Source organism: Uloborus diversus, chromosome 5 (assembly GCF_026930045.1).
Source record: "Uloborus diversus isolate 005 chromosome 5, Udiv.v.3.1, whole genome shotgun sequence".
Lineage (NCBI taxonomy): Eukaryota > Metazoa > Arthropoda > Arachnida > Araneae > Uloboridae > Uloborus > Uloborus diversus.
In genome coordinates this window covers 177,358,376-177,373,103 of record NC_072735.1, presented here as the reverse complement: position 1 = coordinate 177,373,103, position 14,728 = coordinate 177,358,376, and the positions used below count along the sequence as shown (strand labels likewise).

General features: G+C 32.3%; 1 protein-coding gene across 1 annotated transcript in view; it reads right to left on the bottom strand.

Moving 5' to 3' along the window:
* LOC129222090 (uncharacterized) overlaps positions 1–14,467 on the bottom strand; it is a 50,919-nt gene extending 36,452 nt beyond the window's left edge. Inside the window, exon 1 of the mRNA XM_054856524.1 lies at positions 14,342–14,467. Coding sequence (XP_054712499.1) covers positions 14,342–14,402 — 61 coding nt within the window. The 5' untranslated portion in view covers positions 14,403–14,467. The remainder of the gene's footprint in view (positions 1–14,341) is intronic.
* Between the last annotated feature and the right edge of the window lie 261 nt (positions 14,468–14,728).

Sequence of the window (14,728 nt, the reverse complement as noted above, 5' to 3'; positions counted from 1 at the left end):
TTTAATGATTATTTATTCTTCGTTTTAGAGGAAAAGCTGCATTTTCAACGCGGCGCAACGGCTTATGCCTTTTTTTTTTTCATTCTTCTGCATGATGTGAGGCCTCCAACCAAAGTCGGAGGTCTCAAACCATACTGAATTGAAAAAATCAGTAATCCAACGTCATAAAGCACAAAAATTGCAAACTATTGCAGACACGTGTTTCGGTGTTACAAGGAACACCTTTTTCAATGCAAAGAAATGTGAGCTTCTGGATGAAAAGTCATTCGAGAAAAGCAACACGGTGGAACAGGAGATAGTATAAATATCAAAAAATAGAAGTTGTTGTTGTTGCTCGTCCCACTTGGCAGACAGAAACATCATACCAAGTCCATGAAGCCGTGCAAACAAAGTCCCTCCAAAACAGCAGAAGGGTCGGAATACAAAAAAAAATGATGAAAAATAGAAATTAAACAAAACAAAAAAAGATAAAATGACACCTGGAGGCAAAATTTATTATATAATTCCATCAGGAAAAAAACCATTAAGTAATAAATTTTCCAAGAAAACCCATAAACAATGCAAAAAGTCCAAAAATGAAACCACTCTGAATAAATTAGCAATAAATTTACCAGCGGGAAAAACTATGTATGAAAGCAATGTATCAAATGGAGAAATGCAGGAAAAAACAAAGTGAAGGATAAACAAATTGGAATTAGTTTATCACAAAACGAAATAAGAAAGCAAAAAATGAAAAAAAAAAAAAAAAAGAAATGTAGGACGCTTACATAAAGATAATAGAAAAACTAAACCAATTTTAACAAAGGAGTCCACACAGAAGAAAAATAGGGAATTGCAGTAAGATCATTAACTAAATTAGAACGGTTCCTCAGGATGTGGAAAGATTCCCAAAAATCAAGATCCAACGAATTGGGGCATTTTTGGATAATTTGATAAGACTTAAAATTAAAAGAGTGATTTGATTCCCAACAGTGTTGGGCAATACTGGATTTATTCAGCTGTTGTTTCCTCACATAGCTTTGATGTTCTTTTAACCGAAATTTCAAAGAACGGCGGGTCTGTCCGATGTATCCGAGTCCGCAATTGCAAACAATTTTATAGATCCCACAACAATTAAAAGGATGAATAGAATCTTTAAGAGAAGAGAAAGAAAGTTTATCAATAGGAGCTATTAAAGCTTTCTTATGAAAATTCTAATTCATTATGTTTTCTCCTTATCAAGCAGTTACAGTATTTAACGTTAACATTTTCTCATAAAAATCACCGTTGATTTTCATCATTTGAACTTTTAAGTATTTCAATGCATTGAGCTCAAATATATTTTTTATGTCCTTAAGTTCACAAAAAAAACGGCAATTTTTCTAAAATTAATGTGGGCTAAATTTGGCAATCAATGAACTGAAGCAAGTAAAGTTACAATTGAAGACCTCTATACAAGACGGGTACTGCTCGATTTTGAAAACTTACAGAAGTCACAAAAAAAGAAAAAAGAAAAAAAAAAGAAGGAAGGAAAAGAAAGAAGAAATGAACGTTTTCGAAATCATTTTTAAAAATTCGACTATCTATTTAATATTACGTTAGAATTTGTCTCCATAAAACCAATTTCAGCGATATTTTAGTAAAATATAATGTGTAATATAGAAAATACAAAATTATCTATATGAACATTTGTGTTTGTAAGCTACAAATTCGATCCGGATAATCCGGAGGTTCGGATAAACAAGATTCTGCAGTATTTATTAGAGACGTACCGAGTAGCACTTTGGCCGAGTAGCCGAGTACCGAGTACTCGGCCTTTCACTACTCTGCCGAGTTACCGAGTACCAATTATGTTTTAAGTAGAACCACTGACACACATGTGATGAATTTTGAACTTATTGGAATAGTAGTATAGACCTCCTTGTCCATATAATAGTTTTTAAAACTAAATTCCAGCTGAAATTTAAGTACGCATTACATAAACAATTTTGTTTTTGTCAAAAATTTTACAAAAAAATTTTTTTTTTTAAATAAATAAATAAAAGGTATGATAATCAAGTTGGAATTAAAACAAATTACAGTAAAACCCCTCTAATGCAGACACTAACAGGACAATTTTTTTTTGTATACCTTTTTTGCATAATTTTTAATAAATAAGTTTTATTTTGTTGACATTAAAATAAAGATTTATTCCATTGAAGCATTACAAACTTCATTATTCTCAAAATTTAAATTTGACTTATAAGTTTTAATTGTAAATGATTGCAGAATATAATGCTTGCTCTTTTTTTTTATATAAATTTTAGTATCTGTCTTGGACAATATTCAATTTTTTAAAACTACTCGGTATTGGCCGAGTATCTGATCAGAATTTCGCCGAGTACCGAGTACTCGGCAAATTGGCCGAGTAGGCCGAGTACCGAGTGGTTACCGAGTACTCGGTACGTCTCTAGTATTTATAATATTTTTGACATCTATCCACCTAGTTAAACAACATGGGAAACATGGACACCTACCGGGTTTCTCCGAAAGTAATACCCGGTCTTAGATTAATTTTTGTTGCAAAAGATACGACAGGGGTTACTTTTAAGCAGAGTTGGGTTTTGGACTGTCCGAAACTGGTTTAGGACAGGATAGGTGGTTTTTACAGTCAAAAACTGTCCAAAAGTGTCCGAAACCGACTTAAACTTTCCAAAAGTATGCGAAAGCTAAAAGGATGTAATCGAATCAATTCGTATTTACTGCAATATTCATAATGCATAAATATGAGTATTAATAAGTTTTAATTAATGAGTATTCAATAATATTTTCCTCCGAAACATTCATTTAAAAAATATTTTATTTAAAAGAAATTGCCAATATATATATATATAACTCTATTACATAAAAACTTCCTTAGTTGTGAAAGAAATTCACAACACTACAAAGACAACTAATTTCAGTTCCATTTATAATTCAAAGTAATGTTATTAACGTGAAATATTTAGGTGAAAAAAAAAAGCTTAATCTCTTTTTTAATGGTTTTTGCAAATAAGTTTTACATGATGTTTTAGCGAAAATTATTATTTTTATCATATAACAATAAATTGATGATTAAATATATGCACTTATATTTTAAAACTTGTGCTATTCCTTTTTAATATAATTTACATTCTGTAACTACAAAAACATTGCAATTCACTGCATTTAAATCAACTATGCCACTATATTTTGAACACTTTCTTTTGCACATAAGCATAAATGCCGAAAAATTTGGTTACTATAATGAAAAAAAAAAAAAAAAACTCATGATTACAAATTGAAATTTTCAACGAATAATTCAACTTTTACGTAATTAGATTATTCTCAGCTGTATAAATAAGTTATATATATATATTTGAATGTTCTCATTGAATAAATATTCTGTTTTTAATAGTTGATTACAAAATATAGTTACTCAAAAAATGGTTTTGTACACTTTCGAACAGTTTTGGACACAAAGGTTTTGAACAGGAGGGTAAAAATCTTGCCAATCCTGCTATTATTTGCACACGTGCATAAATATATAGAGAAGTTTTGTTGCAATCATCAGAAAAATAAATAAATAAATAAATTCATGCGTATAAATTGAAAATTTTGATCAAGAATTCAACTTCTATGTAACTAGATTAAAATCAGTTGCATGAATAAGTTGAATGTTCACAATGAGTAAATGTTCAATATAAAACATTATTTTGTTTTTGATGTTTTCTCACAAAATACTTCTCTAAAAATATAGTTTTGGACACTTTTGGACAGTTTTGTACAGGACGGTAAAAAACAGAGGTTTTACCGTGGTGTTTACCGTATTGTCCAAAACCTTGCCAACCCTGCTTTTAAGGGATGTCTTTTTTTATGCCCAATAAATAACATTTGTTCATGCTCAAAAACGCATTTATTTAAGTTCGAAAGAGCTACATTTATTCGGGTTCGAAATTTAACACATTTATTTACATTTATGAAATACATTTATTCAAATTCAAGGCATTTATTTCCTTTTAGTAAATATTCTAAAATGAACAAGATCAGTAATGCAATCATTTCCCTGAGCGTGGGTCCAAGGGGATCTTAACTTCCTCTTAAGACATTCAAAAACAGCTTAAAATTGCGTTTTTGGAACTTTAGGTTGCGAAATTACTGAGCAATAGAACTTATAACTTACTGTGCTCGAGTATTGCACTCATAGTCCCTTCCTCTCGTGTTACAAAGCGTTCTTTTGAAATTCGATCTTAAGTAAGGCTTATTTTAGTGCTAGGGCTCACATTAGAAGCACTCAGAAAAATCATACTGGGGCTTATTTTCTTCACTAGTGGTACCAGCACGGCTTTGCCCGTAGTAGAAAATTAAAAGGTCATTTGGTTCGCCTGTATATTTACAAATAATAGATGGTGAATTTCTCGCCAATTTGATTTGTTCATTTGCCCGCCCACGGTCGCATACGGTAGTTTGCTCGTAAACGTTATGGTAATTTGCTAGACCCCGTTATGATGATTTGTTCGTCAAAGTTATGAAGCTTGCTCGATAAAATGTTCTTAAAATTGGAATAGAAAAAGAACAAAATCGAATTTTCGAAAAATCGCTTCGAGGTGCTCACCCCTATGAATTTGCTTCTACATTTTAACGAAGCAATTGCCTGTTTGGTGATATTCTGATAGTTGAAATTTCAACCGGAGCTCTAGTGGATGAACCATAAAATCCAGAAGGTAGCGCTCACTGTTGACCATTTTTTCGTTTCTTCATTCTCGTGCAATGACAGTCTTACCAGTAAAACAGTTAAGTGACCGGATCGAGTTCAGTTTTGTCACAATAAAGCCTTTCCCTGCATGTCAAACATTACCAAACAAATTATCATGCCGTGGCGCGAGTTTCATTGTTGAAGCATGCGGGTTACTCGATCATCGGCTATTATTTATATGAGGATTAGATCATATTTTCGAGAAAAAGCAATAAACAACTTTTAAAGCCAAACATGAATGACGCCGAGCGATGTTTTAGCCCCTTGATCTCCCGTCACACTCGAATTTTCCATTTCCTAAACGCGATTGTGCGATAAAATGGTCACAACACAAAAGTAATTTAAGTTTTTATAGTTCTGAAATTTTAAATGCTCCTCTAAACATTTGTCGATGAGAACAATATTTTAATCTTTTTTTTTTTTTTTCCTGACGCAAGCTGCTTATCTTCACGCTGAAAATAAAACAAAAAGTGTTTTTCCTATCTTCGACCAAATTAGATTTACAACATAGATTGATATCACGTGGAGAAGTAAGGAATTGTCTTAGCAGTTCAAAGCTCTGCCGAATTATGACGTCAGAAGTGACCCATAATGCTTCCGCGTTTTCCGGTTTATGACGCGTTAAGTCGGAGATGACGATTTTAACTTATAAGTAGGAGATAATGTTTTAATATGTTACTCCACATTCTACCTTAACTTTACTCAACCTATTTTCTTATTTCTGCTCTGTTTTGCTTTGGAGTAACACTTGCTTTTTTGTAATCATTTCATGTTGTGAAACGAGACTACGTGAAGAAAACAAAGCATGAGTTGTTGAAAATGTACACACTAGTGAAGTGAAATTTTCGCATGTCCATCTTTTTCTTCTCTGTATGGTATAGAATCGAGTTTTGATGGAAATATTTTCAGAGATCTGTTTAGGTCATTTTTCAGGCCCGAAAAACTAACCCTTCACGGCCGCAAAAAATGGACGATTCACAAATATTCCTTCATAAAATAAGTCATTAACAATCATTAATTAGATTAAAACAGGGGCGGCATTTCACCATTTCATTTGGAGGGTTGAGTTTCTTAAACATGTATATCCCCAAAGAGAAACCAAACACACATTAGCTAACAAGCAGTTGTCATAAAATCGGTTTAGCATGAATAAAATTAGTGTTTAGAAACAATTAAAATTTTGATTCATTGACTAAAAAGTTATCATACAAAACACCTCGCTAGTAAAGGTTTTATGCCTTTTGGAAAAGTTATAATGCATGATTTTTTGAATTTGGAAGAGCAGGGAATCGTGTTACTGATCTATCAGTGCCCAATGTCGTGCTGTTTTGCCAGTTCAGCTAAATGGAAAAGGTATTTTTTCCCCCTTTGTGCTTCGAAAATATTTCTCTAACCAGGGGGCTTATTACCAGCTCTTCGGAAGGGAGTGAGATCGGGAAAAACAGGCGATTTCCCGACGCGTGCACTGTTGGCTTATTACGAGCTGTACGGAATCGGGAAAAAAGAACCCGTTTTCGGGTTTTTTACTCATTCGCTTCAGAGGTGGTGAGATCGTGGTGAGATACTGTGAGATGGAACTTTTTCAATATGGCGGACATGTTAGTGTTAGCACGATTTTTGTATTTTGCCATTGCAATCAATTAAAACGTTTTGCATCTAACTGAAGAGTCTTACGTGTTGAACCCTTTAAAAAAGCAACTTTTTTTATACACATAAAATGAAACACAGTGCTCTGAAAATAGTTTATAGAACTAACATTATTAACGTAACTAAACCAATGGATTCCCCAGGTCGAACTACATACAATTTTGCTTTTTATGTTACCCTACTTTTCCGTAAAAGTAACTTAAAGATTAAAAAAAAGAAAGAAAGAAAAAGATTTAAAACATTTAGAACCCTTGAACTAAAACAACTGATTCCTGCAGCCAAAAATCATCAACGTTATTCGAATATATATGCTCTCAGTTTTAAGCTTCAAGAATTCACAAAAACATAACAATAAAAATGGAAATAACTTTCTACATTTACTTAATATCAACTGACGTGCAAACTGAATGATTTAGTAAACTTAAACAGCTCATTTAATGCATACACATCTTAGATAGCTGGAGTAGCGTATGATTCAAAGGGTTTAACTTGTATTTGGGCGGCAAGCTTGTGTTCCTGTGTGGCGCGGTTGTATAAGCACGCGTGTTGTATTAACGCGATCGACGGTTCGAATCCCACCGTTGGTATGTTTTTCAAAAACTCAAATAATATTTTTTTTTTAATTTTTTAGTATTAATGTTGACAGTTTTTTTTTCTTTTTCTTTTTATCAACAATCAGATCATAAAATATTTTCTTCCGAATTGAGAATTCGTTTTTTTAATGCGATTTGTTCACAAATAGATAACCTTTGAAAATAATTATAAATTTTGCACTAAATTTCTTTTTTAACCTAATGATTTTTAACTATGTGAGGAAAGATTGTTGGTGCAATTCGGTTCTGTGACTTTCTTCCTCATACGATATTAAAAACAAATGTGCTTGAATTACATAACGCCTAACAGAGAGCACAAACATGATATCGACCAAAACATGTTTTTCCTTCTTTTCTTTTTTTTTTCCTTCCTTTTTTTTTTCTTTTTTGTTTTTGAAAAATAGATTTTGCTTTAAGAAAACTACTTCAACTCTAGAAGGATGCTTCTCTCCATACCGAATGGAAAACAAAGGAATATATAAATAACTTGAATTAGTCTTGATTTAGAGACAGTCAAACTGTATTTTTCGTAATCAAATTTAAATAGGATAGGAATACAAAAAAAAAAAAAAACCCTTTCGAGGCATAATAAAAATACGCACAAATGTTTTTGTCTATAAAATAAAAGTAATTAAAAACGCATAACGTTTCTAAAGTAAAAAAAATAACTTTAATTAGAATAAGGACAACAACCATCGAAAAACAAATTAGAAAATGACGTTTGCAAAAGACAAAAATAATAGAAGTCTATTTACAGGAGAAATACTGACAAATGATAGATTTATCGTGTCAAAAAATTAAATAAATAAAACGAAGAAAAGAATTTATAAGCTACGAAAAGCTTTATCGCCTGCAAAAAAAAAGTTAAATTAATGAATGGGTTCCCGAATTTCGCTATTTACGTTCAGTAACACGATGAACCGATGGTTGATTTTCGCAATGATATTAAATCACCGTGACTAGCTATCTGCCAGTCACAAGGACAATAAATTGAAAACATTAAGCCCTAGCAAAGGGAAATCAGCAAGCGATCTTTATTTAAAAAAAAAAAAAAAAAAATCAGTGTATGCAAGAGGGGAGGGAAAATTCATCAAAATTACTGACTATTCCATCGAGCAGAAACAGAATACGGAAACATACTGTAAAATATATTACATTTTAGTGTAGATATCAATGTGGTTTCGACATTTTTTAAAACGACTGTACGCTAAATTTAAAATGAAATGAATTTAAAGTCTTGTTCATTAAATTTCAAAACAAAGCCGTAACTTTCACCGAAGTAAATTAAATCATGAGAGATATTTTACTAAATAAATCCCTATACATTAATTCAACTTTGTAAGCATATCCTAAGTTCATTTTTAATCATACTTATATCTGGGAATGCAAGTTGAATAATACAGGAAGGTTATTTACTGAAGATCTTCGATGCGACTCTGAAAAAAATGCGATGCTTCTTTTTTTTTTTTTTCTTTTTGTTTAATTTTTTGACTTCGTAAAAATTTTTCCGGACATGGAGCTTACAGGAGAAAGCTCTACACTCTAGTTTTAGATCGCAAAATAAGTGAAAAAATTGTAAAAAAAAACCCTATACAAAAAATATGGGTTCTGATGATTTTCAAAATATTTTAGGGGGAGTACCACTGTGAGTCTCTTGACTTAGTCTAAATGTTCATACTTTGGAACCTTGCACCTCTCTAGACCTTCAGAAGAGTATAAATGGTTGTTTTTATGCTTCCTTTCCCTCCAAATAAAAATAATGGCTATTAAACTGTCGAAAACGGGGGAAAAAGGGGAGAGGGGGGGGGGCACCATTTCTAAAAAAATGGGACATGTAGGGAGAAAACGGTGGTCATATTTGAATTCCGGGGCTCATTTTACAAGCAGCGAGAATTATGTCAGAAGCATTTTGATTTTTTTTTTTTTTTTTTTTTGTTACACTGTAATTTGGAAAATCTCTGATACTTAGAACAAAGAAAGCTAGTGGCGAATTAACTTTAATAGCAAAAGTTTTATGAATATATCTTTTTGAAAGAAAAAAATACCATGGATTGCATACACCTTCAAATATTGAAAATTTTAAACGCTTTCTGATAAAATATATCAATTAATACATTTTAAATTTAAAAAAAATCAATTTTTTCATTTTAATTCAAAAGTTTTTTTTTCCCACCGCCGCAAAATTTCCGGAAATTTTGTATCTCTAATTTTTGAAATTTCATTAGTTATAAAAAAAATGTTTAACATGTGGTGAAAAAACTAAAAACAAAGCCACTAGTAAAATTCACAAAATCCATATGAAACGAGAACGCATAGAAACAACACCATTTCAAATTTTCACGCTGCAATCTCTTATTGGTTCATCTTACACCACGCCTACAAAACGACGTCATATTTTTTTCCCGAACGGCAAGTCTTTCCCACTGTGAGTATGCTCCTCACTTGCAGTTCGTAATACGCCTAACGACTTCGTTCGGAATGAGAAAGGTGAGATTTCTAGCTTCCCGAAGTCGAAGCCGAAGAGCTCGTAATAAGCCCCCTGCTGAGACATAAAAGAAATCTTTCTCTACTAGCTGAACTGATTGTAATAGTTAAAAAATAATGGAAGTAACACAAAGTTATGTATAAAAGCACTTTTTATATCTTGCTCTTCAAAATCACCCACGCTACTTCAAAAACTGTGCGGGGCTTAAAATTTTCATCATTGGATAATCTAGTCATGTCGGCGCCCTCAGCTTCAATGAGATATTATCTGCCTCCAGCTCTGTTATTCACTATTCCAGACGTATGAGTCCATAATAAAGACGAAACTGCAGTCTCTGGATGGGAAAACCATTCTGTCGGTATATTGCTTGTAATTTTTCTTGCCTCATGCTAAAAATTTTACTCACAGTTGAAACATTTTATTTTTCGTTTTCAAAATCCAATCCAAATGACCATAATCCCAGTCAACCATACAGAAAAATAATTATCATCAAATCTTGTGCTAACTTCATTCGAAACTGAATCTATTACTTCATACAAAATATTCAAAAATCAATGTTTGACTTCACATCATCATGTGGATTTTCGTCACTTTTTTTTCGCTTCTCTAAATTGGCTCGGAGGAAGAATTTTTTTGAAAAATTTCACGATTGATTGAGATATACATCTATAAAAAATCTATTTTCAGTTTCAATTGTAGATTGAACTGTGGTAGTATGGTGCACACATCAATTGTAGATGGAACTGTGGTTTGAATAGTCGAGTAGCGGATTGAAGGTATAGATTTTGATAGAGTAAAGCATTTTTCGAAAACCTTTTCACGATGCAAACAAATTGGATTAAAAATTCAAACGAAGTCATGCATGCTAAAGGGCATGAGATTTTTCACCATTGAAAGAATTGTTTTGCAATAATTCTTCCAGTCGTCAAATCACTGCTTTGAAGTTAAAGAGAAATAATTTTATGGTTTAGCTCTTGAAGACCATCTTCTGTCACGCAGAGATTGCATAATTATAGAGCCCCATAAAAAAAGGTATTTGGTTTGATATGTCTTTTTTTATTCAATAATCACATGCATGTTTAAGAAGTTTCTTTGAAAGCATTATAATGTATTGAGCAGCTGAAACGTGTTCCTAGCAGAAGAACACTCATTAAATAAATATACACTTAAATAATGAGCGTAAAAGTGAATGTAAAATATCAAGGAATTTTCTTGTGAAAACCGTGCTGCCACCCTACTTTTCACGAGCCTCTCATATCCGACATACCATCGTTGCATTGGGCACGCAAGTGTGAAATATTTGGCCTATATGAGGCAATGTCTTCTTTAGTTAAAATTAACCATGGTTCTATATCAGTTTTCTATGTTCTAAAAAAGCCGAAAATACTTCATGAATTTCCAAGTCATCATCCAAATAACGAAAAACACTTTTTCTAGTCTGAGAATGTGTCGAGTTTCATCAAATAGTTGCTGAGAACCAGCGGAATTTCCTTTAATGAACATTGATTTCCGACTTACATAAATTGAATTAACCCATTTTCTATCATTCTGCTCAAAAAATTTGAGGGTGCGACCGCCCCCTTTTGACCCCCCTATTTGCCGCCCCTGGATTAAAACTTATCTCCCTAAATGGCGAAGTTAATTTCTATAGAACTTCAAAAAAGTCTACATTCTTTCTATGATATCAATTCGCAGATTTCTGATTTTTTTTATTGATCACTTATTTTTTCAGACTAAACTGCATGAAATTTAATTATAGTACACAAAAGAAGGGTGGGATAACATTTTTCTAACCGCATGAAACTTGCATGAAGTTGACATTTCCCTCAAAAATCCCGATCTCTGTCACAGTTGAAGCCTATCTCGATCGTGGGATTGCTTCCTGGCGAAGAAAGGAAAATTAATTCACACTTAACTTAAAAATGTTCTCAACATTTCTCGTAAATGTCAATTTAGGCGCTTCGAAGCTAGGGAAAATCTTCTAGGGTTATTTTTATGAGCTTTCAAACTACACCAAATTCGACGAGATAGGAAAATATCTCTGCTTAGAAAGAACAATTCAGAAATAAACAACCAGAAATCTCGCTATTTACCAATAACAAGAGAATTAAGTAACGGCAAGACAGGCCTTGATTAACGCACGGTCGTGCAGGTCAGTTGATTTGGGCACCACAATTTAAATTGCACCAAAATGTGGTAAATATTTCTTTCTTCCGCTTTTTGGAAACCATTACTTTGAAAATATGTGCATTTTTTTTGTGAGAGAGGCACCAACTAGGACTAAGCATCACTTAGGCTTGATCGGGACCAAACCCAAGCCACGGCAATGTGAAACCAAAAAGCAATCTTTATTACTATAAAAACTATACGGTACGAACTCATAGAAAAATTTCGTAATATCTTCTCTCTTTTAAGCCAAATACACAAAGTAGGTGGTTATAAGTTCGTACCGTATAGTTTTTTTTAGTAACCAAAAAGCAATCTTTATTAATAAAAAAAAAAATTATACGGTACGAAGTCATAACCACCTACTTTTTGTATTTGGCTTAAAAGAGAGAAGATATTACGAAATTTTTCTACCCTTCATTCAGTGCTTCCGCAATTAAGAATGGGGTCGTTTCCAAAATTTAATAGTATTTCTTTCTGAAAGAGCATGCTTAAAAACATAGGATCTGACCACTTTTTAAATAATTTGACTAAGTTTAATGTTTAAAAAAAAATATTTCAATCGGTGCGCTTTCATTGTTTACGCTTCTGCCGATGACGTCCCAAATGATGAAATGCCATTCACTGTTGCCATTCGCAGAGCGCAATAAATAATTCGCATCTCTATTCACGTGTACTGGCAACGATATGGTTGATAGCGCGCACTATTTAAATCGCTTATCATAACGTGGAAACGCGGTAGACAGATGCACCAAAGTACATCATTTGTGACGTCATCAATACCACGACTTACTTTCACAATTGGACATTTTAAAAAATTAATTAAAAATTAAGCGTTTGAAAAATAAATGTTTTTTCTCGTTCCATGTTATTAATTTTTTTTTTTTTTTTTTTGCTTATTCTATCAATTTCAGTGACTAAAAGTAGTGCTTTTGACTAAAGTAAACAACCCCATTTCAATTACTGAAAATTTCGAATCTTTAAGTAAGCAGAAGACGGGTGATCACTCGATATGAATATGAGCAAGTGTCTATCACACAGCTGTAAAAAAAAAGAAAAAAAAAATTATTTCATATTGCCCAGTCATTAGCCGATGTTGAAGATTTTTGCTCCATATTACATTTGGGATTACCACATATAGCTTTGCCATTTCTTGTAAAAAATACTTATACTGCATTAAGCGATGTTTTATGAAAGTTTCGTAAACAGGAGAACAGTGAAGTTCGAATTTAAATAATAAAAGTAAACAAGTAAAAGAAATGTTACAGCATTTCTTCATCTTGCAAGTGCAAAAATATTTGAAATTTATGAGACAAACTGAAACAAATCTTAATATATAAAAATCAATGTCCTGAGATAATATATATACATCTTAATATATAAAAATCAATGTCCTGAGATAATATATATACATATATATATACATATATATATATATCAACGCACAGCCGAAACCGCTGAAGCTTCAGACTTGAAATTTGGCAGGCATGTCCGCATGATTACGAAAATAACCACTAAGAAAGGATTTTTCGAAATCTCAATTAGTTCGGGAGAAATTAATTAAAACCTCTTAATTTCTGAGAAATTAAAACCTGTCATTGAATTCAAATCCCTTATTTTCGAAGGCTTTCCTCCATTCAAATCATTATTCAGTACTTCATCTCAACTTTTGGTCGATAGCGAACTATAAATTTGATATTGTTTTTGTTTCTCACGTGGTTCTTCGAGGCTTTTCTCAAGTCAAATCATAATGTTTCTGTCTTTTGCTTTCATTTTTTCAAAACTAGAAACGAAGTTTTTAAGAACATCATCACAGGCGGGTTATCCTTTTGAATTTAGAAGAGTACAGTTTCCTGTTAAAGTTTGCTTTGCAATAACCATTAATAAATCACAAGGACAGACATTAAAAGTAGCAGGGACCAATTTAAGAGAAGACTTTTTTTCACATGGCCAATGTTATGTAGCTTTCTCCAAAGTCAGTTCATCAAGCAGCTTAATAATTTTAGCACCAGAAAAAAAAACTAAAAATGTTGTATACAAAGAAGTTCTTGCTTAAACATAGGTATATCAATAAAATGTGGATGGCCTGTGTTTGCAAAGATAATCAATACTTTAAAAGGATCGTTAATAACAGTTAAAGATCGGTTAAGGACAAAGGCATATATGTAAGGAGTTCAGGGGCCACGGGATCCTCCCCAAATTAGAAAAAGTTATAGGTAATAAGTAATTATTATAGGGGATTTTCGAAACTAGGTGCACCAAGCACTGTTAACCCCTGCTAATTCCATTACCCGAGCAATGCCGGGTACGGGAATGCTAGTTGTTTATAAATTACGAACTAATTTTCAAACGGTCGCCAAAAATATCGTCTTTAGTTTCTCACATACTGTAACAATTAAACAATTTTTATTCTCAATGAAAAATTACTTTAATTAAATTTTTTCGCCAGAATTATCATTTTTATTGATAATCATAAACCATATGGATCAATTCGCTTTATTCTTTCTTATACATTTAATCAAAATAGTACCAAAAAAAAAAGCTTTTATTTTTGTTAGTTCAGATAAATTTAAAATTCTGCCATTTTTTACACACATTCTGTATTTAAAAACGAAAGTCGAACGAAAGAATTGAATTTTTGGAAAAATATCAGTAAATAGCGTTTAAAAATATTCAAAACATATTTTTCTGTGTGAATAAAACATTTTAAGAACTTACCAGAATTAATTTTTAAAGCTATAAATAAGAAAACACTCGCAACAGTTACTTTCACGTTCATGGCTGGATGCAGTTAAAGCGAAGAAAAAAAGCTCAGGGAAACTAATTCGAGCGAATGATCTCTGCTAAAATCAAGCCGACATGCGATAGTCGAAAACCATGATCTTGCGAGAAAGGGTTGCTTTTAGCAGAATTGTCGCCAAAGAGGGCGATTTATTTCTCCGCTGGGTTGTTATTCCAAAATCTACAGAGATGTCTCTTATAGAGTTTCGTGTTGCTTGAAGTTTTTGTGACGAATTTTTGACAAAAATTTGTTTAATTGGAAAAAAATAATAAGAAGAAGATAACACATAACGACCACTTCAAAACGTTTTTGAAATTGCATTC